The sequence below is a fragment of the Siniperca chuatsi genome, linkage group LG5 (assembly GCF_020085105.1).
Source record: "Siniperca chuatsi isolate FFG_IHB_CAS linkage group LG5, ASM2008510v1, whole genome shotgun sequence".
NCBI lineage: Eukaryota > Metazoa > Chordata > Actinopteri > Centrarchiformes > Sinipercidae > Siniperca > Siniperca chuatsi.
The window spans coordinates 1,808,197-1,835,275 of record NC_058046.1 but is presented as its reverse complement, the minus strand read 5'-3'; the positions used below and the strand labels follow the sequence as shown (position 1 = coordinate 1,835,275).

Here is a 27,079-nt window from a genome sequence, read left to right as displayed (position 1 = left end):
TTCTCTCATTTTCAGCTGAGCACAAGAAGAAAATTCATGGTTGTTTTTAATATAACATGCGTCACTGTGATCTTTGATTGGCCGGTTAAAACATGATTAAGTTTCCAACTGAGCAGGATTCGGTTGGATCAGACAGCGTCCCTCTGCGCTTGATACCAGTGCAGCACTCGGGGAGCGTCCCGCAACTCGCAGCCTCCTGCGGGTGCAACAGAGCAGCTGGCAGGCTGGATGCTCTCTGAGCCTCATACTGACACAAACGTCAGCTTTCAAACTTTGAGAGCTTATTTCAGGCACACGACTGCCTCATGATTTCAACCAGACAAGGTTCTGCTTTATTTTAAAAGATTCAAGTCTCCAGATCTACAAATAAAATTCTCTACATGCAGGTACTTTTGGTTTTATTCGTCCAAGTTTTCAGATATTGTCAGATTTCTGCCTCCACATCTAATACAATGGAGGATAATGGAATTTAATGTGGGTTGCTCACAGTATTGAAAAACAACATTTATCCAGAGTAATGAGGCGCCATTTCTGGGAAGACATTCTTAAACAAAACTCCATTCACCTCCATTTTATTGGGGCGGAGGCAGAAGTCTCAGACAAATATGTGAAAACCTGGACAGATAAAACCAAACCCATCTGCACGCAGAGAAACCTCTGGAGGTTAAGTGGAAAAGTGTCTTTTTGTAATTGGGGTGAACTAATCCTTGTGATCTGAAGCCACCGTCACATACTAGCATCTATGAAAATGCACTGAGCCCTGCTCGGCTCGCTGCGGCGGGCTGACTGTGGCTCAGGTCGTTTGCATGACTCCTGCTTACAACATTTGGTTAAGGCCGGGGAAACAGACTCCCAGTAGAGTCGGGCAGTTTTAAAGGCAGAATAAATACACACAGAATCAAACATGTAACATTCAGTCGTTAGTTTTCTTTTTAAAGTGCTGAAAGCTGCCAGAACAAGTTAAAACAGGAGAAGGTGCCACCTGGTGACAAGTTTATATAATATGTTGTCGTAATAAGTGAAGCGAGGGGACCAAAACTACAAGCGGTTCACAGTCAGTAACTTTATGTTTTAATTACGTTTGGTCCCAAAGTAACAAAGTGAAAGTAGATTTGTGTTTCATCTGCAGCCGGACGGGAGCCAGCAGACACTTCGCCCTGCTGTTCACAATAAACCTGCTACCAATCTTTTTTTTATTTCTTCTATAAAGCGTCACTTCTCATCTTCACTGCTATCAAATGACCTTCAAACCTGCCATCTAGTATTACCTGACCGCCATTTTGTAACCTGAAATTCAAGACAGAAACGGTGATTGTGTATATTTTTCCCCAAACTTGAGGTGAAGTTTTAAGTGCTGTGAGGCAGCTTAAAGCCACTGCTTCTCCTCCGCTGTTACCTGACCACCATTTTGTGACTTGAACCAATAAAACTGAGCAGGAAGTTCTGATGTCCAGGATTCCCCCCCCCCCAAACAGCTAGCTAATCATTTGAAGCTTTTGGCACAAGTTCAGTTCTGTGAAGCAGATTAAAGTCCACTGCTTCTCAGTTTCATACCTCAGCTGTTACAGGATTGTCATTTCCTAACTTAATTTTGAGGAATGAACATAAAACAATGTGGGAAGTCTGTATATTCAGACATCTGCGTGAAGTTAAACGTTACGAAGCAGTGCTTCAGTTTCTCAGTTCAGGTGACTTAAGAGCAGCTCTTCCTCCGTCTTGGCTTTGGATGTGACCAGCGAGTTAAAAGCTGCTTGTTGCACAACAGCCTGGAACGACGGGTTTTATTGCACATCTGGATCAGTTTTCATCTTTTAACCACAGCAGTGAAACAGATGTTGCTCATTAGCTGGATTGGGATATAAAGTTCCCTCGAGATGGTGGAATTTTACTGTTCGATGGCTTTTATGTTTTTCCAGTCACCGAAATAAAAGCAGAAGGAAGACAGGATGTGATGTCACTCACGTGTTAACTTTTGAAGGTGAGGAGGAAGATGATGATGCCCGTCAGCATCACCATCATCATCACCACAGACGTCAGGAGGAAGGCTCGGCACCCCGGCCGGCCCGTCAGTCTGAACAGAGCTCCGCCCACGCCGCCCGCCTCGCTGCGACCCCCGACGGGTGGGCTGGGAAGCCCCACGTCCAGAGAGCGGTTCATCGACCTCAGAGACAACAGCGACCTCTGACCCCACCGCTGACGACCTTCAGATGACCTTAAAGAGAAACAGAACATTATTGATCAGATGAAGCTGTGAAGTCTATGCTTCATCTATTAAAATACTTTCGTCATTTTATTTCCAAGACTGTTTTATTTGAATCCCTGCAGAAGAAAAGCATCATGTGCGACAGTTGTGCTTCTTCTCAGTATATGTAGAAATGCGAATACTGACGGGCCTTTGGACCTGCAGTGTGGCCGTAAAAATCAATCTCCAAAATCAGAATTATTCAGATTTATTTCTGTATATTCATTTCTGTGCTGTAATCAAACAATTCCTGCTAGTCAGTTGTTTTGCAATTTGGCTGTCCAGCCTCATTTTGTCTTTTGGTTTTTAAAAGCTGGCAGTTTGAGCAAACTCTGACTTTCAAATTTCATTTGGGTGAAAGTAAACATGAAGTTAATTTTCTTGATGTTTCAATAAAATAACGACTCATTTTGTCTCCAATTTCTCTCTTATTGTTAAAAACATTAAATAAGACGTCTGTGGGGAGGGGGGGGGGACATGACAGAAGAGATTTAAGAACCACTGCCACGAAAGAAAACGGTCATTAAGTTTTGATTAAATGTTGTTTAAAAGTTACGCTGAGCCCTACAGAGTTAAACTCATTAACATGAAGCTTTTGAAAGGCACTGAGGAGAAGAAGCATGTTTTGAAATTGTTAAAAATCATATTTCTTTCAAAAGCTAAGCACAAAAAGAACTCCGGACAGGTTACTGCAGAGGCCTGACCTTTTGACCTGCAGCTTCCCTTTGTTGCGGAGGAAGCGGATGCTGTAGACTCTCTGCATGGCGGCCGGCAGGTAAGACAGCACGTCCGGGTCCGTGGCCAGCCTGGGCAGCCCGAGGACGGGCAGGGGCGTGAGGCCGCGGCACAGCGGGCACTGGATGGCGTTGGGCTGAGCTGACTTGACGTTGATGCGTGCCAGGCACTCCAGGCAGAACGTGTGCTTGCACTGAAGCATCTTGGGACAGCGGAAGACGTTGTTGAACTGGCTGAAGCAGATGGAGCACTCCAGGTCCGGGCAGGTGTCCTCGGAGCACTGAGACTGGAGAGGAGACGGGCGGAGGTCTGGGGACGGGATGATGACTGAGACCTGGCAGGAGGGGGGTGTGGCGGGGGCAGGGTAAGGGTTCGGTGTGGCAGACTCTGCAGATGGAGTTTGAGCTAGAGACGAGACTGGAGCTAGGCTGGACTGAGGCCTGGACCTGAGGCTGAAGCCTGGATCTGAGCCTGGGAGTGGCGAGGTAGAGCGGTCTGAGTTTGGTGCTCGGACCAGGATTTGACCTCCATCTTGGTTTGAGGGGGCCAGATAGGGAATTGAGTTATGGCTCAAAACTGTCACGGAGCTATGACCTGTCTGGATGACTGCAGGAGACGGTAAGACGGCTGACAGAGATGGATTATGGGAGTTAATAGGGTCGGGAGGTGAATACGGAGGTGGACTTGGTAAAGAGCCGGGAGCAGTGAGACCATCACGTGGGCGAGAGCTCAGGTTTGTGTCTCTGTAGGGATTCATGACTGCTGGACAGACGGAGGGAGGCGTGATTTAGTGAAAGAAGAAGAGAGGGAGGACGTTGAGCCTTCAGCGGCCAGCAGGGACAGGAAGCGTCAGACACACGGAGGAGGGAGGGACGAAGAAATGATGAAGACGCCCCTCGTACAGCCTCACAACTCAATCTGAAGATGAAACGACATCATCAATACACTGCAAATCAACAGGATTAAATCTACAGACTCAACAGTAGCATTAGTATTATAGTATATGGCCAAAAGTATGTGGACACCACTGTCTGTTTTTCCTGATTCGGTCTAATCCCCTTCGTTCAGATAAACTTAAAATCGTAACGCTGCAACATATGATTTTTTAACTGTTCTTTCAACTGTGTGTCATCAGTTTGTGTCCGTCCCTTTCCTGTTTCAACAGCTCCAGAAAGAAACAGATTTCCCAGTTTGGTGTGGAAGAACTTGACTGGCCTGCAGAGTCCTGACCCAAACCCCATCCAACACCTCTGGGATGAACTGGAACACGGACTGCGAGCCAGACCTGATCACCAACATCAGTGTCGGACCTCACTGATGTTCTGGGCTCCGAATCCCTGCAGCAGGTTCAACGTCTGCTGGAAAGACTGAAGCCAGCAGTCAGTTAATCTATCTGGATTCAGTTCAGTCTTATCACTGTAGAGATATTACTACGGCTGGTGTTAGTAAGAGTTACACTTCATCTGGTCAAGCTTAAACCACTGACAACACAGGGGGAACTAAATGTCATCGCACAGACTCTACAGGCTGCTGATTCAGGGAAAGCTTCCACTTCTGTCCCCGTTAATTTCACTGGCTCTAGTTCTTCTCCCGGCACTGGAGGTGAAATAAACAACGCTGCGGTCCAAAGATGTTGGAAGATCAAACAAAGTGAAATGCAACAGGTTTTCTGGACACCACATCATCAGGCCTGTCAACAATTACAACTTGAACTACATCCAGCATACAGTCAGTGTATGTTTTATCTATATCAAGAGTGGGACAGTAAGAATAACTGACGCGTGTAAAAAGTATATGAAAAACATTTAACTTTTTTTTTTTAAATCATATTCAAACTAATCAGAGCCTTTCAAAAAGAAGTTTGAGACACAAATTATTTAAAATGCAGTATATTTAAGTAACAAGTTCCACATAAACTGACCCTGCCAGACCCCCCATAGTGTAAAAGAAAGCTGATGGACAATCTGTTAAAAAGACGAAGCACCTACCAGCAGTTATGGAGCCCTGCGGTCGTTTCTAACACTAGTTCTCTACTTTAGGTAAAACTGGACCCTGGTCCGTGTCCGAATGAGTAACTCTGTACCACACAACTGGATTCATGTTCCAGTCTAGCAGACGTCAACGGGACAGAAATTTGCATTGTCCGTTAAATAAAAGAGAAAAAAAAAGGGAAATCATATGCAAAACGAGCTGGCCTTGTGTTGTGACGGAGAAGCACCCGGCAGGGATCCCCGCAGCTCCGAACACAGCCAGAAACATGCAAGTCGTCTCTACTGCAATCTTTCCCACCCGTCGCTCTGTGCGCGTCTTCGTGACATTTCCTGCTATGTGTAGTTTTGCTGTGGTCGCTGAGCAGATGCCAAGTTCACAAGATCACTACAGTAATCTGTGTGCCATTGCTCAGAAAGTCACTGTATTACACGCACTCACGCTGCATTCAAGTAAAACAACACCACAACTGAATCAATACTCACACATTTGAACATTTTAATCTTCACAACGGATATATTTATTGCAGTGCTATTTAATTCGACTGTAATAATGATAAAACTATTTATAGAGCACTTTTCAAAAGGACAAAGTGCTTCACAACAAGAGAAACACCACAGTGAATGACGAAATATGAAGAAATAAAATACATAAAAGCAGTAAAATAAGCAGCCAGTTCAGGTAAAATCAGGATCTGCTTTCTGATAAAAATGTGTTTTGAGACGAGACTTAAACGAAGACTCTGACTCAGACAGCCTGATGTTTTCGGGCAGGTTGTTCCAGAGCCTCGGGGCCCTGATGCCCAAAGCTCTGTCCCCCTTAGTTTCCATCCTGGACTCAGGAACAGACAGGAGACCCTCTGCCCGAAGATCTCAAACTATGTTAAGCCTTAAAAGTAATCAACAAGATCTTAAAGTCGATCCTGAAACAAACAGGGAGCCGATGTAAAGAGGCTGAACCAGGTGTGACGGGGTCGCACCTCTCGGTCCTGGTTTACAGCCGAACAGCTGAGTCCTGTACAGTCTGCAGTCTGTCAGAGTTTTTAGATTAAGACGAGTGAACAGGCTGTTACAGTAATCGTGAGGAGATAAAAGCATGAGGAACAGTTTCTGCATCACTAAGATTTAAAATAGATCGGATTTTTGCAATATTTTGAGGTGATAGAAACATGACTGGACGAGCTCAGTGACATGTTGCTCAAAACATAAACTGCTGTCAAACAGAACACCGAGGTTTCCTGCAACAGGTGTTCATATATCTACTCTGTGTGGCTTTTGGGCCATAAACTGCTGGAAAATAACCAATAATGAGCTTCAGAACTCACATGGATTGAAACATAATCTAGTTTGCGCAGCCAGGCCGACACATCTGAGCGGGATTTAAATCTGTTTCTGAAAACTGGTTTCTGAGGCAGACCTTCTTTTGAGTTATTACTTAAACTGGTTTTCAGAAGAGCCCACATGACTTATGCTGGTGCTAATTTAACAGCTACACATTAGGACTCTCACAAAAATACCAATTCCACAGCAAATACTGTCAGAAGACATAATGGTGAATCAACAGACAACTTTACAACATGCCAATACGTAGGTGCATCCTCAACTGAAAGCCTGGATACTACAGTCGTAGATAGCCCAAATAAAGCCACCTGCAATTCTTTAGTTTGACGAATATCTGACTGATCAGTTCTGCTAGAAATGTTCATGAATAAAGCCAAATAAAGTCCATTATATCACAGTGGACAAAACATTTTCTAACACCTCAAACACAAGCTGTCAGAAGTGTGGTCTTATTATAGTGTTTTATGGGGTGCTGCGCATAAAGGGTCCTGTGTGTGGTATAGGTCTTGCCTCCTCATGTAAATTACATCTGGCTGTCAAATTTACCAGCTGATCATCACAGATAGAACAGCTGATCTACTGTCACTTCCTACTTTCCTTATCATATTAGATCTGTTAAACATAAAAAAGGGCAAAACAACATGCCCACTTAAGTAGTTGAACGAGTTTAAACCCTTAAAATACAAATAAAGTAAGGGTGTTTCATCATTTAGTCTGAGTAGAAACACTCTAAATGGTTCAAAGCATAAAAACAGGTTAAAATGAACTTTCTCTCTCTCTCTCTCTATATATATATATATATATATATATATATATATACACACACACATATATATATATACACACACACACACACAGCTATAATATATAATATATTTAAAAAAATAAACTAAACTGTGTATATTGCAGGTTTGACTGACATGAATAAAATGACATGGCATGACTACTCCTTACAGGACCAGCTGTTACAGGGAAGCTTGCACGTTTTCAAAGCAGGAACTGTTTAATTGTACGCAGTTAAAAAGAGAAAAAAAAACGACTTCAGGCACGGGACACCAAACTCCATGCGAAAATCTAGCAATTTACGATGTATAATGTGATTAGGAAATTACCTTATAGAAACTGATTTTGAAAATAGTATTTAAAATTAATCAGTACGAACAGCCTCTCAATTCGGCACACATGCAACACCAGTTTCGGTAAAACTGCCTGTAATTCTTGTCATACACCATGATGGGCAGAAGCAAGGAAGGAACCAGTGTCTACCTTTACAATAGAGTGCCTTTTCGTCGACGTTAAACGTTGCTTTGTTGGCAATCATCCATGCCGAATTTACCTTAAGACCCTCTTGATTTGTAAAACATCTAAAACATAAGCGATTTTACAACGCGTGTGCCTTTGTACACAAACAGCAGACTAAACTGTAAAATTTATGAATGAAGTTTAGCGTGCAAGCAGAAAACACTGCTCTTACCGTTTACAATCACTGCAGATTGATGTCCTCTCTCATCCCACTCAATGCATCATAATTAGGCCGGTTTCTAACGCAGACCCTCATAGAGTTTTGTGCTTGTCTTTTGAGCTCAACTTCTCTCTGCCTTATGAGAGTAACTCTGCATTTGAATAGCTGAATAAAAACGAGGAAACTGGTTAGGCAAATCACCTGTTGGCAGCGCCCTTCACTGGCGGTATTTGAATGGTAACACACCTGGAGAAAGTGATGTTGCTGATTGACAGAGAGCCGAAAGTGAAGCTCTCCATTTTCCCAACACCCCGGGCAATTAGCACTATTGTTGAACTAATGCCTAATGGTCAACAAAACACCTAAAATGTAACAGTTAGCTACGCCAAAAATGTAGATAAATTATCACAGTAAGCTAATCAGCTACCTTTGTAGTTAGCTAACTTTACTTTAACTCTACTTAGCAACTCCCACAAAAAGGAGAGAGAGGCCTTAAAAAACTTTAGAAATTCAGTCAAGAAGTCTATAGTCTCTTCTAATCATATGGCATTAATTTAATAGGAATTAAGTAGAAACATATTCAGTGTTTGCTGTAGATACAGAGTGCAACTGTGGACAGTTAGCTAACTTTACTTTAACTCTTACTTAGCAACTGCAGCTAACTCCCACACAATAACCACAAAAAAAACTTAGCTATCCACCTGAGAAATTCACTCAAGAAGTCTATGGTCTCTTCTAGTCATATGGCATTAATTTAATAGGAATTAAGTAGAAAAATATTCAGTGTTTGCTGTAGATACAGAGTGCAACTGTGGACAGTTAGCTAACGGTTGTGTGGCAAAGAAGAAATCCTTCGATGGACCCCAAAATTATATTTAGCCCAGATAGTCAGCTAACCATCATATTAGCAGTGAATTAGCAATATGAGCCTCATTCAATAACCTCAAATAGTTTCATGTTGGGAATAATACAAACAGCGTATCTGTTTATTTAGCTGAATTGATAGTATCAGTTATGGATATTAATTCCATGTAGGCCGAACTGCCAGTAATAGTGGCTTTGCAGCCATTTTTTTATTGACTTTTTCACAAATAGGAAAGGGCACGCTTGAAAAACTGCATTTTTCTCTTCTGTTTAGTTTCAGTAGAGTTTAGCGAGCTAGTTAGGAATAGATAATTGTGTTCTGTAAATATTACAGTGGGGTTTTTTTTTTTTTTAACAAATAATGTAACCAAGATACTGAGTGGGACATTTAAAAAAAATTGTGTCAGTGCTCGCTGGTGGACAAACTATGTTATAGTTTGTAATATCTCTCAGGAAAAAAAACAGCCCTGTGTCAGGTCAAACATGGAGCATTGAGGCACTTCTTCTCGAAGGCTTCTCGTCGATCCACTGCAGCTTGGATTAAACCTCATTTGCACGTTGCTTTTTCTGTCGACTGAATAAACGTAATGGTGGCACTGTTCCTAAACTACCTCAAATATATCTTTGGCATTTCTGTTGTGCGGTTTCTTTTTCTCTTCAGCATACTTACACACATTGGGTATCTTCTCGAAATATTTGTCCTGGCTGTCTTGTATAGGTTTTGTTCCAATATACATATGGCAAACAGGACATATCCCTCTGCCACAAAGGTGGAATTTAGTACCATAAAGACTGTAACTTTAGAAGATACCCACTTGCTAAATAACACAGCTAAAGCCTCATTTAGGATTGAGGACGGTGGATTTTGACCCCCATCTTTTGCAGCGTACTTGCGTTAAGAAGGCATCACGTCACAACAAGTCTGGACAAGAAGAACGACTACAGCGGCCAATAACTCTCAATGTACGTAAGTAAGACTTTGGAAAATGGGAACCTATCCTTCAAATGTTGCTGAATGTTAGCCTTGCTACTGTACGGAAGATTGTTTTGGGGTAAGGGAGAGTTTAGCAGTGGTCCCTCCCTCAATAAGTACTTTTTAAAGATACTGTAGAGGTCTCAGTAAATGCCAACAGAAGTGCTTGTCGGATGGTTGAACGGTTTCTGAAAGTCCGTCCCCACGACATCAGAATCGGAGGGGCTGTGTTTTTAGTGTAAATCTTTGGAGTGCCTGTATGTTTTGTATTTGAGTTGGATGTTATCATTTTGGTAAAAAATAAAACAGAAAGCTGTGATGCTTCCTTATTGTAACTACTATTGGTATCAGCAGATACCCAATATTAAAGGACTGTGTTTGGGACGGGGGCCACAAAACTTGATCGGGACATCACTAATTTAAATGATTATCAGGCCTCGCCCCTCCAGCTTTTCACCCTGACTTTCAGTGTAGCCATTTGGAACAACTTTAAACACTTTTGCCTTCTGACGCGGTCGGACAACATGTCATACAAACTGGTGCTTTTACAAGCACAACCTGGCCCTATTCTTCTTAATATATTGCTGCTTTTCAGGTCTGAACTGACTTGACGTGGATTTGGATGTCCAGTCTTCCACAAGTTTAATGGAATTCGGTTCTCGTCATTAAAGGATTTAATACCTCCAGCAGGCAGATCTACTCTCTGTGGTAGATGTCTACAACATGGAAGTGAAGGAAAGTTCTGTACGTTAAGTAAGAATGTGAAGTGCTGAGCTGTATATCAGGCTTCCCAGTTCCTGGTTCATAACTTTAGGGAGAGTTAAACATTAACTCGTGCAGTGTCCTGCCCACTCTGAAAGGAAAGGTAGTCCCAGGTGAGTGATTTCACTGAGCTACTTCGCAGCAAAGAGGATCTCACCTGGTGAGTAGACACAGCACATATATAAATTCAAACAAACAAATGTGTATAACTGTAAGAAAGACGACATCCTTCGATTGATAAGTAAAAACTGATTGTTGCTAATCCTCAGGTGTATGCTGAATACTCAGGATCGGTGATTAGCCGGACCAGAATCACCGTCTGTAGTTGCCAAAGTAACCACATGAACTGAGCTGAAAAGAAAATTCTTGCAATATATTTTCAAAAAATCAAAACCAAAGACAACGACAGGTAAGAAATGACACGGGAATGAATTATTTAAATAAATAGTTTTGAAATGTTGGTGAATTCTAGACAAATCAAGCCCAATGTTATAAAGTTTGCCACAGAATCTAATGTTCACTGACACTGAGAAACGTATGATGCCTTTATTAGTCTATAAATGTAGATAAGACTCAGTTTGTCAGAAGTTCAGACTAAAGGTGAACAAGGAAGTTAAATCATCTTGTGATAAATAAACTATAAAAACAAGATAACAATTGGAAGTTTTACCACCATTGATGACACATTAACTAACTATGAATAAGAATACAGGCTACCTTTTTAACACATTTTTATTCAGGGAAGGTTGTTAAGATTGCATGCTTTTTAAGCAAACTCAGCTTCAAACCTAATTATTATACCCAAATATAATGTTTTCTTTACATTCAGTGCTTTGAAAATACTCAAAAACTCCATGATTTTTTTTTTTACATAGTTGTGCCACAGAATTAAATAACTAGTTTATCTATACAATGTTTGTGAGTACACTAAACTGTTGTAAGCAAGTAAATTCCATTTGTACAGGCCTTGTGTCTATTTGACAAACACATCTAGTGTTGGTTTGTAGCTACAGGTTTTGAACATGATCGATCTATCCATCCATTTTCTGCCATTTATCCAGATCACATTGGTGGGCCACATTATCTTTTAACTGTTAAAATTCTAGCAATTCTGCCTTTTTTGCCAAAAAAAAAGCTGAAACAGTTCTCAGTAATTCTACATTGTAGACTGTTGGCTGAATTCAAAGTCATAAAAGTAAGTGGAACATAAGGTTTACACATGTCCACTGTCTCTTATGTTCAGGTCTGAGGGCTGAAAGAAAAACTAAATAAGGTGGCACTTTCCTTACAGTTAATCTTCTCAGACACTTGAAAGGACAGATTCCAGCTGAAGTACGCTAGGATGCATTTTTGGTTAAAGTGAAGGAATAACAGTTTCTGTTTATTAACTGTTTATTGTTCCATTCGTGTAAAATCAGAATGAGAGGACTTTTCGCTGGTTACAGTTAAAATGAATTATTACAATATTGAAGGGTAATTCATCTCCAAAACCTGCTGCTGCCTCTAATCTATTGACTTTTATTCAAGGAGTTTTACAACACAAACACACACACACACAAGCCCTGCTTACATGACTTTTTGAACATTTTTGGAAATGCAAAACATTTTTTTATAGTGTCTTCTTGTTCTTAAGAATCAGAATCATATTTATTGGCCAAGTGTATTTGGACACAGTGAATTTGACTCAGGTCTCCAGTAGCTCAGAATCAGAATCAGAAATACTCTTTTGTTACAGCTGCTCACTGTCACGTCAGTGCACACAGGAGTAGAAGTACTAAGCAAATCAGAATATAATACACTATAATACAGGTCAGATAAATTATGTACCAAGTGGGTATAAGTATAAAATTTAAATAAGTGTAAAGTACAAAGTGGATTTACCGGTTGATAAGTATGCACGGTATAATAATACAATGTAATAATATAAGTAATAAATAGTAGTGCATATACTGTCAAGTTAAGTGCAGCTTATTAAGATGATTATGAGACGGTGGACAGCAGTAATAGAAGTATGAATAAATATCAATAAATTAAACTGAAAACAGATTATATTGCACAGCAGTATTAAACAGAGAATATTGCACAATTATTCCAAGTATTGCAGTGATGTTAATGGTCCAATGTCCACTTTAATGACTTTAGGGTCATATAGACACTTAGAGGGAGGAGTTTGATCTCTCAATGTTCTTCCATACAAATTACAGGAAGATAAAACATACAGAAGACATGAAGCTAAACCAAAGAGAGTAAGCTGATAGAGAGAACCGTGTATAAACAACAGTGGACAACAACATACAGCGTCTATATACAGGTCGAACCTGAACCTGTAAACTGTACACAGGGTTACAGCAGGGCAACGGTGATACATGGTTATTGCACAGGGATTGTTTACCGTCATCACATGATTTAAGTGTTCATGAGTGTGATGGCGTGTGGAAAGTAACTGTTCTTATACCTGGTTTCTATTTCACTTTTGTGCGTCTTGTCCGACTGTTTTCCAATACCGCGTCTTCTTCGCCTCGTTCGAAAACAAACTTCGACAAGCAACACAAAGCTGAATTTAAAAGTTTTTCCGAATTTTCAAACAGTATTTTTCAGTTTTTACCAGAGAATAGACTGCAAGGATGAAGACTAAGTAATTAATTTGGCAGATGTACTTCTGGTTAACTTCCTCACCTCCGCTAAAGAACAGCACACAGCCGGTCGGCTCAGGACTCTTCAAATATTGTTATTATTATGGTCTGATAACAGTAAAGTTTTGTGTCAAACGGTAGTTTTATACAAATAAGCTTTGCATTGAAAGCTTTGGTGTGTGTGTATATGTGTGTGTGTGTGTGTGTGTGGTTTACTGATGTTACAAGAGGCAGCAGCAGACAAGTTAACAAACAAGACAGTTGACATGTTATGCTGTCCTCTCTGCAGGTTCCCAGCAGTTGGTTTCCAGTTGAATTAGTCTCTGGTGTCTCCGGAAGAGGGACATCATGGCGGCTGCAGCAACAGGTGAGTTCAGTCAGACTTTATTAGTCTGGATAACACTCTGCCTGCTCTCACCATCTGCATTAAAGAACTGTGTCCTGAACTAAAAGTCATTTGGTTTCCAGAGCTCCATATTCACCTCTGCAGAAAAAGGTTGTTTTGGGTTCGTTATTTCAACCATTGTTACCATAGTAACATTCCTGTGGAGTTGTTCACGGTGATGGATCACACGACACAAGTCAGTGTGTTAACTGAGTCATTCTTAAATTAAAGTATTCATCAATAGAATTAGTTGATTATGTCCCTAAATTAATATCACAATATTTCAGGGTATTTCTGCGATAACGATATTCTTGATGATATGACAAAATCCTGATATATATATATATATATATATATATATATATATATATATATTTATTTATATATTTGTTTATTGAAAATATTATTTATATATTTGAAAGAATACATTACCATATTTCTTGTAAATTATTTCATATTTCACCATTTTAATTCTACTTAATCCTCCACATTATTGTAGTGTTTATTCACAAACTACTTTAATCTGCTCACCTTGCTTTTCCCTTCACTTCTCTTTCCCCCCCACACACACCTGCTTGCCCCACCTCTTTCTGTTTCTCTTTCTCCCCGTATATGTGTTGACTTCCTTCGTCAGCAGTATATTTTATAAAGTCGCCCAAAAAACACAACTTTTTGGAGGGGGCTTGTTAATGACGTAGCCTATCGAAACAATCGAAACCACCAAATGACATCTGCACTGACAGGTGCACTTAAAGTAGGAGACTCTCCTTGTGTTTCTCTGCAGAGCATGTGCGATTGTCAGTAGACCACACGGGAGGGGTAGAGCGAGGGGAGATTGTCCACTAGTTAATCGATCGCGGATGGCGCCGTTTATACACCTGGGCGGCCCGACCAAGTAAAGTCCATGTGCGGGAAACACTGCTTGATCTCTTGTAACCAAAGCACTTCCACTACTGAAGTCGCTCCCCTTTTTGGAACCAGCTCCTCCACCGTGGAGCCGGCAGCAGTTTTTACTTTAGCTTTCAGCCATGCTTGTTGTTGCTGTGCAAAACAGTACGTCGTCATTACGTCAACAAGTCTGAGTGTTGCCATTATCACGGTATGATTTTTTAAAATCATATTAAAAATTATACCGGTATTATCGTAACCGATATGGCATGGCACACCCCTGTTCATCAATATCCAGTGTTTACTTTGTAAAAGATTAATTTTCCTTCAGTAGCTTTGTGCAGCCTCGCTGATTCAGTCAAACAGTGCAGAGCCAACAGAGTCCCATTTGATTGGCTTGTTTTTAAACAATAAACATAAACAACATTACACAGTACCTTAAATAGTGGCATAACGTGTAATTTTTGATTTCACAATTGATGTGTTTTACAGCATCATTTATGATCACACTGTCTTTTCCTTTTCTACATCCTTTATTCTTATTTTAATAGCTGTTTTAATGACACGATTTTCAAAAATGATTATTTTTAGTTTTGCTTAAATTTAATCAAATTAAGTTCCCATCATCCTCATTAACAAAGGGGTACTTTGTGTGCAGGTATGAGTTAAGAACTAGTTGACTACACCTGAAATTGTGCAAAAGATTGTATATTTTGTATTTTATTGTACATTTCACCTTTCAAAGCTCCGTACCATTTAATTACAATGAAGTATTGTGTTCGTTGGTCCAGGGTAAGAATAAGTTGTATCACTGTATTAGATGCATGACTGAATCTGCCACCTTGTATAATCAATTCTGGTCACCCTAAAGTATCTGAATTCTGGAAAAAATATTCAGATGTTTCTCAGAGATGTACCATGTTGTTGTTCAATCTTCTCCATGTTTTGCTTTAATTTGCCTGCAGATTCTGTCGGGATCAAAGGCAGAAGCTTTTTTTACTAGTTTTATCTCAAACAAGTAAAAACACTAAATAATCAACAGCAGTATGTCCTTCCAGAAACAGTGTTCCTTTAATTAAAGATCACATGTGAATGAATCAACGTTCTGTGTCCTTACAGATGATCTGGAACTGCTGAAGCGGAGCAGCAGCTTTGGATTGCTGCCACCTCACAGTGAGTTCAACTGAACTGAGTCAGAATTATTCTTCTGTGTATTAACATCTAGAATTACAGTGTTTGTAGGTGGTGGTAACAAACTCACATTTTCAAGTTCACTGGGGAATTTACAAGTTTCAAGATGATAACAGCTGACACATTCACTGTGCAAGTGACACAAGTCCACCTTAAAAAAAGATGTGACTTCCTCATTAAATCCAGTTTTATTGTTTTCATTATGGTCGAAGTCTACACTGAGCAGGTTTTTCTAAGTCAGTGTTTTCTTTTCAGTGTCTGAGCTGAGGGTTGTTCTGCTGGGGAACAGCTGGTCTCAGAGGAGTTCAGTGGGGAACTTCATACTGGGAGAGACTAAGTTCAACACTGAGGAAGAACTAGACTGCTGTCAAAGACAAAGAGGACAGTTGAAGGAGAAAGAAATAGTTCTCATCAACACTCCAGATCTGCTGCATCCCAACATCTCTGAAGACAAACTGAGAGAACATGTGACAAACTGTGTGAGACTCTCTGATCCTGGACCTCATGTGTTCCTGCTGGTCCTACACCCTGAAGGATTCACTGAGGAACTCAAACTGAAACTCTGCAGAGTCCTGAAACTCTTCAGTGATCGATCATTTGATCATTCACTGGTTCTGATGTCAACACCCAGAGAGAAGAGTCCAGGTTTCATGGAAAAATACATGAACCATCCGCCCTTAAAAGACATGATCAGCATGTGTAGATACAGACACCTGAAGCAGAAGAACCTTGAACTTCCAGAGCTGTTGACACGCTTGGGTCAAACTGCAAAGGAGAACAATGGAGAGCATGTCAGCTCTGATGGGTTTGAAGATGAGGATGCAGGTTTAGTCATGACACAAAAGTCTGAACACATCAAACCAGCTTTAAACCTGGTTCTGTGTGGGAGGAGAGGAGCAGGGAAGACTTCAGCAGCCAAGGCCATTTTAGGTCAGACAGAGCTTCATTCAGTCTCCAACTCATCAGTGTGTCTTAAACATCAGGGAGAGGTGTGTGGACGTCAGGTTTCCCTGGTGGAGCTGCCTGCCTTGTATGGAAAACCTCAAGAGGCAGTGATGGAGGAATCATTCAGGTGTATCTCCCTCTGTGATCCTGAGGCCGTCCATGCCTTCATCCTGGTCCTACCTGTGGATCCCCTCACTGATGAAGACAAGGGAGAGTTAAAGACCATCCAGAACACATTCAGCTCTCGAGTCGATGACTTCACCATGATTCTGTTCACTGTGGAGTCAGATCCTGCAGCTCCAGCTGTTGTTGAGTTTGTAAAAGGAAACAAGGACATCCAGGAGCTCAGTCAGAGCTGTGGAGACAGATATGTTGTTCTCAACATCAAGGGCAAGCAGCAGATCCCAGAGCTGTTGGATGCTTTGAAACAAATGACAGTTAAAGGATCCAGATGCTTCACAAAGGACATGTTCACCAAGGCTCAGATGGAGAAGGTTTCAAAACTTAAAGCTCAGCTGCAGGATGTGAAACAGCGTGAGGAGGGAGGTGATGATGAAAACCAGAGCAGAGAGCCTCTCAGGATGGTGCTGTTTGGGAAGGCTGGCAGTGGGAAGAGTGCGACAGCAAACACTATTTTAGGGAAAAAGCATTTCAAACCCAGAATCGCCTCGAAGCCAGCGACCAAGTCTTATGAGAGAGCAACAGGAGACATTGATGGACGGCCTGTCGCTGTGGTCAACGCCCCCGGCTTGTTTGATACAACCCTTTCTGATGATGAAATTCGACAGGAGCTTCACAAATGCTTCAGCATGTTGTCTCCTGGACCTCATGTGTTCTTATTAGTGATGCAAATAGGAAACTTTACACAAGAGGAAAAAGACTCTGTGGAGCTGATCAAGAAATATTTTGGCAAGAAAGCTGTAGAATTCATCATCATTATATTCACCAGAGGAGATGATCTGGAAGATCAGACATTTGAGAGTTATATCGAAGGTTGTGATGGCTTTGTCAAACAACTCATAAATGACTGTGGGGAGAGATACCTGGTCTTCAACAACAAAGATGACACAAACCGCACACAGGTCAGAGAGCTGCTGACCAAGATCGAGACCATGGTGAAGGAAAATGGCGGCTGCTACAACACTGAGAGGTTTGATGACAAAGAGGAATTCATACAAGTGGACAGGATTTTGAAAGAGAAGGAAGAAGAGATAAAGAGAAAGGATGAGGACCTCAGAAAACATGAGGAAGATTTGAAAACACTGCAAAGGAAAATGAATGAACAGCGTGGAGAAATTGAACAGGAGAGAAAACTGAGATCGAAACAGCTGAAGGACAAAGACGAATGCATCAACAAGGAGCGTGAGAAGAGAAAGAAAGAACGGGAGGAAGAAGAGAGGAGACGGAAAAAACAAGAAGAAACTCTGCGACAGGAATGGAGAAGAAAACTGGAAGCTTCGGAGAAAACAGTTCAATCAGAAAGAGAGCAAAGGGAAAATGCTGAGAGGAAGCTGGAGCTGTGTAGAAAAGAGATGAAGAGAGATCGAGACGCCTGGGAAAAGGAAAGAAAAGACATCTGGGAACGAATACGTCAGGAGGATAAACAGAGCCTGGAGGAGGTGAAAACAAGCTACAGAAAGCTCCAAGAAGAGTACTATAGTAAGAGAAGAAAATGGACATGGTCTTTGTTTGTGCTGTTGATGTTGCAGGTATTTTTTTTTTGTTATGTTTTTCTGAGTCCTGCAAACACACACACTACAGAGACAAAAGAACACACATGAAGAGTTTTACATCTTGCTGGCTGTTCTTACTGGAAAGGGTAATTCCAGTATTTTTAAACCTGGGCCCTATTTTTTGCATATTTCAGGGTCTAAATGACTAATAGGTACAAAAAGCTTTGGAATTGTTCCAGTAGATCTCCTCAGCCGACAGCAGCGAAACGGCTGCAACATAATCCTTGGGGGTAATTGCGCCCGTCAAATGTACGACCAACAATATTCTTGTTTTTCCCAAAAACAGGCTCAGATTGTGTCTGACAACATTAGGAAAAGGATCCCTACAGAGATAGACCTTTTTCTTAAAGCCAGTGTAGGTAACATTGGAGAAACTAGCAACAGACAGCAGATTTTGAAAGTATCCAACTGAAAAAATCCCACCCCCTCTCTTCATGCCTCCCTCCAAATCCAATCCCTGAAAACACATTTTCATACGCAATGAGTACACGAGTAGAGTGCACGAGGTAGGTAGGCAGGTAGTTAGGTACGCTAGCAAGTAATTTCATTTGTTCTGAATTGGATGACCTTATTACAGGCCTACGACAGCCACTTTTTTCCCCAGAGCGTTGGATTTATTGATTGTTGTCAGGATGTAAAGAGAATTTCAACAAATATAACAAAAAATGCTTCATACCTACCTACATTACCTACCCTAGATTTAAAGAGTACGATGACTCACTGACTCGCATTTCCACCGTCGTCTTCCTGCAACAACTCACCTCTTGTGAGATTTCAGAGTGAGACTTCTCCTTGAGCGAGATGTCTGTGTCTGGTTAAACAAAAAGGATCTTACTCTTTAACATTCATCTTTATCACCTTGAATAGTAATAATTGTTTAAAGTGGGAACTTGCTTCTCCAGGCTGCATGGTAAGCAAACATGCACAGGGATCATTTGGAATAATTTGAGTTGCTGTTTCTTTTTCTTCTTGTACAGATTTTAGGCCTTAAAACGTTTGCGTGTTTTGTTTTTTGTTTTTTTTTTTTTTGGGGGTTCGTTTCCACCTCCCTACATAGGTAATATATAGGTAAAAGTAAAATAATAGTGTTTCTGATTAAAATTTTACAACAAAAAACAATATTATGTAAAAAGTGAACATATTATACATTATACATATATACATTATTTTATGCATTTTTTGTGTTAAGTAAAGTGCTGTTTAGGCCAAGAGTGCCAATCTGGAGCTCGTGCAGTCGCCTATACAATTTCTTTAGATCATAGAGGCTTTTTGATGGCAGCATTTATTTTCTATTTTGTGTGGAAAAGTAATATGTACTATACAGCATATAGTCCTATTTATATGGTTTATCTTATTTCATCATAGCCCTTACATCACCCTTTTGTTCAACATTGTGAAAGATATAAAACTCTGGAGACATTTTCATCATGAATAAAATATTTACTGTAAACAGTATTTTCTGTATTTGTTATTCCATAACTGGAGGTTGTGTGTACAAAGATACACAAAAGATAATACATCTATATCCTGTGCACACAAGAAAATAACTTGATGCACAAGATAAAAAAATACATATATTTTGGGGGATTGGTAGTATTCAGCCATGCAGATGTTTTATGTTCCTCTGACACTTCTGCCAGCACCCCAGGAAATGGAGGTTAATGGAATTAATTTGTACTGCTAAAAGAATTTAGAAATTACTCATTGAAAAACTCAACTCAAACACAACTTGCCTTTCCGGGCACAATGTTTCTGTTACCCAGCAGTCAGACTGTGCTACTTTATAATTGTGAACAAACAGTTTCTATATTATAAAATAAACCAAAACAAGCAATGTTAGGTTGCCTGTGGAGAGGAAAGCCCCTAAAAGTGGTGAAAGCTCAAGACATCTGGAGGAAGACACTACAGCATGTTTGAAAACAACCATATGGTATTAATGCAGGAGACTGAGAACATTGTGCATGAAAACAAAGAAATCTTCAATGCAATGCACTGTCCAAATAATAGCATTAAGGTGCACAGTTACCACTGCTAATGCAATTCTGTGTTTATTGATTTTCTCTCACATGACAAAACAGAATGTGACATAATCTCTGAATGTCATCTGTTAAAATTAAGCCTGTGACAAGCAAAACATAACAGATCTGTATTCTGACTGAACGGATCAGTCAAACAGTTTGTACGTGTACTTCACTGCTAAGTCTGAGTGACTGGCAGCAAAGCGCTTTTTAATTCTTTATTCGATATTTCATCATCCAGATTATGATCAAATGTCTCGATGATACTTTAAGAGCTCCCTTAAAAAAAAAGTTTATAATTTCTATAAATTATCAATTCCTTGACGCAAGAGTCTCTGACTAGTTTTAATTTTAGGAATTGTCAAGTGGTATTCACCTCATACTCCACAGCTCCACAGTTTATATTTCCATAATTTTGTTTCAATACATGTGGGTTTGAATGTTAAGTCAGTGAGAAAATGGCAACACTTCTATCAGTGGACCAAAATATAAACTTTAAGTAAAGACACAATGCAGTAAATTACAACAGTGGAATTTATAGAAAATGATTGCTGTCTAACCCTCTCTGTGATCACTCATTTTTAAAAGGCAGTATAGCAAATCATACAGTACAGCAGTTGTTAGTAAACTGACAACATTCTGATCATAAAATTGTAGGTAGGTTAACAGGTAGTATTCATAAACTGTTGCAGAAACAAAAAGTATGTCAATGATCAAAACACAGTATAGGTGATGATGGAGAGCAGGTGGGGACAAACAGTTATGTTTTTATGTTTTCAGGACTGTACCAGCAGAGGGAGACTTTATTCCACTAAACACTGTTTGGTAAAAACTTTCTATTAACTGTTTAGTGATACATAAAGGATAGTTTTGATGGCACATATGCAGTTGTGTCTGTCTCAACCTCCACTGTTGTGGAAGAAATTAGTATAGGTTGAAATTGTTAAAATGTTTTCCTCGGTAGGTGTAATCTTATTTTTATTAAACTCTGGCAGACCCAGCGGTGGCCCGTCTTAAAAAAGCTCATTTCATTTGTCCAAACATTGTTCAACCCACAGAACCTGCAAGACCTCTGATTATTTCTGTTTGAGGGAATTATGCAGCCATTAAAAACACAAGTATAAGTGTTTCACTCAGTGTAAATATCATACAGCTTGAATGTCATACAGTGTGGTTAGAGATTGTTTTCTCCTTAAATTTATCCATTAAAGAAAATACATTATTTCTTGCCTATTTAAAACAACAACAAACACTGTAAATCTCAAAAAGACATTTATTTCAAGTTACTACTACCTCAAGGTACTACGAGTAACAGACTGCTTCGAGAATCAACATGGGCACAAGAACTGTTTGTCAGGAGCTTCATGGAGTCATGAAGCTCCTGAAGAGCCATGCAAGTTCACAAGAGCGGCAGCCACCCTCCCTCTCCTTACCGCTGTCGCCTGCAAAAAACTTGAGAAAGTAAAACTAGAATCAATACTGGAACATTGGAGAGGTAATGTCATCTGGTGTGGAGACTTCAATGCGCACAGCACAGTATGGGGTGAACAAGAAGATTCAAATGGAGAAATCTTAGAGAAGCTAATGGATGAAAAGGAACTGGTGTGTTTAAATGATGGATCAAGCACACAGGTAAATTTGGTGATAGGAACAGAGTCTGCAATAGATCTTGCTTTGGTATCACAGTCTTTGGTCAGGGAGAGTAGTTGGGAAGTATTTAAAGGAAGCACTAGGGAGTGATCACTATCCTATAGTCACAAGTACTGGAGTAGAAAGGGAAGTAGAACAGGATGAGAGAGAAGGAAGATGGAAATTTGAAGAAGCAAATTGGAACAAGTATAGAATAATAACTTAAGGGAAATTAAAGGAGGTAAATATGAAACAGACAATTGATGACCTCAATGCAGAAATAAACTGTATTATAATAGGAGCAGCAAAAGAGTCCATAACAAAAAGAAGCAGTAATAAAAGGAAAAGTTCCACGGTGGACACAAGAATGCACTTCTGCAATTAAAAATCAAAATAAGGCATTTAAAGTCTTGAAGAAAACACATCATTTTCAGCATCTTATTGACTATAAAAGAAAGCAGGCAGTAGTTAGGAGTACAGTAAAGAGAGTTAAGTTAAGATTTTTGGAAGAGCTATTGTGACTACACCATTAGACCGAGTATGGGGTATGAGCAAGGGGATGTCTGGAAATAGAAAAGAGTATGGATATCCTATAATGAAAGATGGGAGAATGTAGTAATAGAAGGTAAAGAGAAAGCAGAGTTATTAGCAGAGACATTTGTTAAGGTACATAGCACTAAAAATTTGAGGAATGAGGAAAAGAAGCAGAGATAGAACAATAGGAAAAAAATGTAGAAGCACTGCAGGATGATAAGGAAGAAGGAAGTGCAATAAATATGTTGTTTACTATAAGAGAGCTAAATAATGCATTAAGAAAGTCTGGGAAAACAACGCTAGGGAAAGACCAAATAAGTTATTGTATGCTAGGAAACCTAAGTATTAGAGTAAAGGAATATTATTAAGATTATATAATAAGGTATGGGAAAAGGGATGTTTACCAAGTCAATGAAAAGAGTCAGTTATTGTCCCTATTTGTAAGCCAGGTAAGGACCCAGGCTTGGCAGAAAGTTATACACTGATTGCTTTGACGTCACATGAAGGAAAAATTATGGAAAAAATAATAAACGAAAGATTAAGGTATCATATAGAGACAAAAGGTCTGTTAAAGAATTACCAAAGCGGATTTAGAAAAGGAAGAAGTACAATTGATCTGGCTCTGTGTTTAGCAAATTAAATTAGGAAAGCTCAAATTAATAAAGAGAGTTTAGTAGCTGTATCTTTTGATGTTGAGAAGGCGTATGACACGTTGTGGAAGGAAGGGTTAATGATCAAGTTACATCAAATGGGAATAAGAGGGAGAATGTGTAGATGGGTTAAAAACTTCTTAACAGTGAGGTGGATACTGTATCAGTAAGAGCAGGGAAAGAATATAGTACCAAGTATTGAGTGGAATATGGAGTATAATTCGTCCAGTTCTGTTCCCATTTATGATCAATTAAGTGTTTAATAGTATAGATAGGTTGATTGGTGTTGCATTATTTGCAGATGATGGAGTTATGTGGAAAAAGGGAAGGAATATAGATTATGTAGTCAGGAAAATGCAACAGGCAATAAGGAAAGTAGAGAGTTGGGCAATGGAGTGGGGATTTTTAGTGGCAAAAACAAAGGCAGTATGTTTCACAAAAAGGAAAATTCAGATTAAACTTTATGGAGAAAGTTTAGAGAGGGTAGTGTTTCAAGTATCTAGGTATCTGGTTCAACAAGAATCTTACTTGGACTACTCATATTGGAAAAATTGTTGAAAAGTGTAAAAAGGTACTGAATATTTTAAGGTGTTTGAGGGGTAGAGAGTGGGGGTTTCTCTGAAAACTGTATATATTGGGTTAATCAGGGCAGTTCCAGACTATGGCAGCATAGTTTACCAATCAGCATCAAAAACATTATTAAAGACGTTTGATACAATACAATATCAGGCCTTGAGACTTTGCTGTGGTGCCATAAAAACTACCCCAGTATCAGCCTGGCAAGTGGAAATGACTTAAATGCCGCTGGAAATCAGAAGAACCCAATTAGCACTAACATACTGGGCAAACTTAAAGGGGCACAAGGAGAATCACCCTACTCAGAAGGTGTTAAAACCATGCCAAGAGAAAGAAAAATGACAGATCAAGAGCTTCAGCTGGACAATAGGAAATACAGCGAATGGAACAGGGATAGGGGATATAATGTTAAGCCCCACTGTGCCGTTCGCCATTGTCCCACCTTGGTTATTAGGAGAGATAATGGTGGACCTGCACCTTCTGGAAAGGAAGAAAGAGAGAAATGTAGATAGGAACCAAGTGCAAAAGATGCAACTAAGAAAGTAGAAGTAAATATGACAGTAAATTATAGTAAGGCTGAAGTTAAACGCACAATCAAAGTAGATATGAAAAAGAAATGGCAGGAAATTTGGAAGAGGGAAACTAAAGGTAAGAAAGTAGGAGAAATGAGGGAAACCAGTAGAACAAAAAAAGAAGAAGACATTATCTCGAGGATGAGGTTTGGGCATACTGGTCTTAATAGTAAACTTAAGATAACTGGTAAACGTGGCACTGGGTGCTCTGTGTGAGTACTGTAACATACAGGAAACTGTAGAACATGTAATTATCAGTTGTCCTAGGTACATGCAGTAAAGACAGATTCTAAAAAACAGACTGAGAAGAGATCGCATCAAGTTTGGAACAAAGGAGTTACTACAATTGAACTCAGGGCATGTGGGGTATAGGGCCATATTTCTTTTTTTAGAAAAGACAGGACTATAAGAATATAAAGTAGTCATAAGACCATTCTGATCCACACTCCATTTCAGAGGGTGGCGGTAATACACCATAAGTTGTTTGCCAATCGCCATAAAACATTAGAAGAAGAAGAAGTCCGCTTCCTACCCTGTTAACCTCCTGCATGCTGGCCTCCAGCCTGATTCCCAGCCACCTAGCCTTCAGCATCGTCTTCAGTCTGCACCTCGGCCTGCTAGCATCCAGCCGGCTAGCTTCCACCCAGTTTCCCACTCTGCTAGCAACCAGCCTTCATCTCAGCCTGCACTCCAGTCTGTTAGGCTCGTGTTTGTGAGCCTGCAGCCTGCCTGTCCGGAACTGGCTACTTCGCTTCCTGCCAGTCCTGAACCAGCAAATCCCACGCCTGGTCCCCCTCAATCTTTGAAAGCCTTAATGAACTGTTCAAAGAGCCACCCTAACATCTGGAAATCTCCTTTTGAGGGAACTCGCCTATGGAAGTTTTTATTAGACTTTATTATTTGTAATCCACAGAAGACAATCCACAAATGTGTACCATAGTACAGAAATATTCCACTATCCACAAACGTGTTTTTTGTATTTGTGTCATATCCACAAAAATACAGAGCGATTTGCAAATATGTTTAACTTAGTCTGTAAAAACATATTTTGATTTCACATAAAATGATGATTTTACCACAAAAATACATGTAAAGTGATATTTACGCATTTGTGGTTCCATTTTTATTTGTAGATTGCTTCCTGTCAGTTTGTGGGCCACGTGACATTTTTGACTTCCCTCCTGTTTATTTGTGGCAGCAGAGCTGTAAAAAATAATCTGTAAATTGAGGTGCGGTTACTAGAGACTCCCTCACATGAGCGGACGGAACTACAGTCTGTAAGCTACTGGAAGAAGGCTGAACAGGAAAAATGGCGGAAATGGAGTCAGAGGAGGAATCGGAGCGCGAAATTGGAAACGAGGACTGGAGAGGATTTGAAAAGAAAAAGAAAAGGAAGAAGAGCAGTTCAAGTGAATCCAGTCAGACAATGAAGAAAGAGGAGAAGTATCTTGTCGGGATGGTAGCGGTGACACAAACAGACTGCATTTTCAAGGATCCACATGAGGTCGGAAAGTTTGTAGGAGGAATGCTCGGAGATGTACAATCGGTCAGGATAACAGGAAGTGGGATGGTTATTATTGACTGTATCAAAGCGTCAGAGAGATAAAGCCCTGAAGATTAATGCATTTGGAGATTACAGCAGTGTGAAATGCTTCCCACTTAGAACAGAAATAAAGAAGAAGGGAGTAGTAAGCGTCGTGCTATTGACAGTAGAGGACGAGTCAAGATGTGTGTGAGGCAAGAAGGCTGACAAGATTCAGAAATGGGGAGGAGGAGAGTAACTCTGTGTGTTTGACATTTGAGGGGGAGTTGCCGGGAAAGAGTGGATCTAGATTATGTGTGTTACAGGGTGAGACCGTATGAGAGAGCTCCTCTCAGATGTTTCTGCTGTCAGGAATATGGACATGTTGCTGCAGGATGTAGAGGAAACAGGAGATGTGGGAAGGACAACTGTAATGTGGAGGAGTGCAAAGTGGAGAAAGAGCAAGCAAAGTGCCTGCACTGCGAAGGAAATCACCATACGGGATTAGCACAGTGTCCAAAAAGAATTAAGTAAAAATGAATAAGATCAGAGCAGAAAAGGGATTGTCATACGCTGAAGCTGCTAAGAGTATGGAGAGAAACTGTGAAATGGTGGCAGTGCAAAAGGAAAAGGAGCAGAAAGGGAATGGAGCTGATCAGAGCATCAGTATGGACAAGAAACAATTTCTGGCATTTATTGCCATGGTTATAAATTGTGCTGCTAAAATAAAGGGGAAGTCGAAAGGATTAAGATGGTGCTGGACACTGCAAGAAGGTTCTTGAATGTTGTGAACATATCTGGAGAGGATCTAGATGTTACATTGAGGGAAGGAATTTCACCAACTCAGACAACTGGGTCTGGGTTATAGAATGGACATGAGTGGGAGCACTTTGAGTGGACACTGTAAATAGTTTACACTGTGAAGCTGTTAACAGGAGTCACCGTACAACAGGAGAAAACCAGCTGGCTTCTACCAGGAGGAGAAAGACAAAGTGGAGCATTTTTATTCGACCCAACGGTCGTGATTCAGCATCGGGTTCATCATTGTCATCTCCAGGTGAGTGTGCTGTGCTGTGCTTGCTTACTTACTGGCGTTACCTACAGCTAGCTAACATTAGAGTTAGCTTGCTCATGTTAGATCATTTAGTTCGGGGCCCTGTTTCAGAGAAGTGAAAACTCTGACTGTTAACCCTGAGCTGAGGGAAACTCTGGGTTTTCAGTTCTAGAAAGAGAGGCAACTTAAACTCTGGATCAGTTACCATGGTAGCTGACTCTGCTGGCAGGTTTTCTTCAACAAACCCCGAGTTTCTCTCTGTCTCATATACTGCAAGCAATAACTGGGGAATAGAACTTCTCCAGAGCGGTTAACCCGGCGTAATATCCTGTAGCCACAGAGGACGTGGTGGGCCCGGTCCTGGAAGAAGCGACGAAGCTCT

At 40.4% G+C, this 27,079-nt stretch overlaps 2 protein-coding genes across 3 annotated transcripts; one reads left to right on the top strand and one right to left on the bottom strand.

Annotated features, from left to right (window-relative positions):
* Positions 1-1,462: 1,462 nt before the first annotated feature.
* On the bottom strand, positions 1,463-8,044 carry LOC122876783 (probable E3 ubiquitin-protein ligase DTX2). The gene is made up of 3 exons (XM_044197516.1): positions 7,781-8,044; positions 2,947-3,895; positions 1,463-2,212 (listed from the first exon to the last, which is right to left on the bottom strand). The coding sequence occupies exons 2-3, from the start codon at positions 3,732-3,734 to the stop codon at positions 1,966-1,968; spliced, it is 1,035 nt and encodes a 344-aa protein (XP_044053451.1). The 5' UTR covers positions 3,735-3,895; positions 7,781-8,044; the 3' UTR covers positions 1,463-1,965.
* A 2,177-nt stretch (positions 8,045-10,221) lies between these two features.
* LOC122876767 (GTPase IMAP family member 8-like) lies at positions 10,222-19,592 on the top strand. 2 transcript variants are annotated; one of them, XM_044197470.1, is made up of 5 exons: positions 10,222-10,527; positions 10,637-10,776; positions 13,290-13,367; positions 15,393-15,446; positions 15,720-19,592. In XM_044197470.1, the coding sequence occupies exons 3-5, from the start codon at positions 13,349-13,351 to the stop codon at positions 18,188-18,190; spliced, it is 2,544 nt and encodes an 847-aa protein (XP_044053405.1). In that variant the 5' UTR covers positions 10,222-10,527; positions 10,637-10,776; positions 13,290-13,348; the 3' UTR covers positions 18,191-19,592. The 2 variants fall into 2 exon arrangements, with proteins under 2 accessions (XP_044053405.1, XP_044053406.1); XM_044197471.1 differs by lacking the exon at positions 13,290-13,367 and having other exon boundaries at positions 10,224-10,527.
* Positions 19,593-27,079: the final 7,487 nt, after the last annotated feature.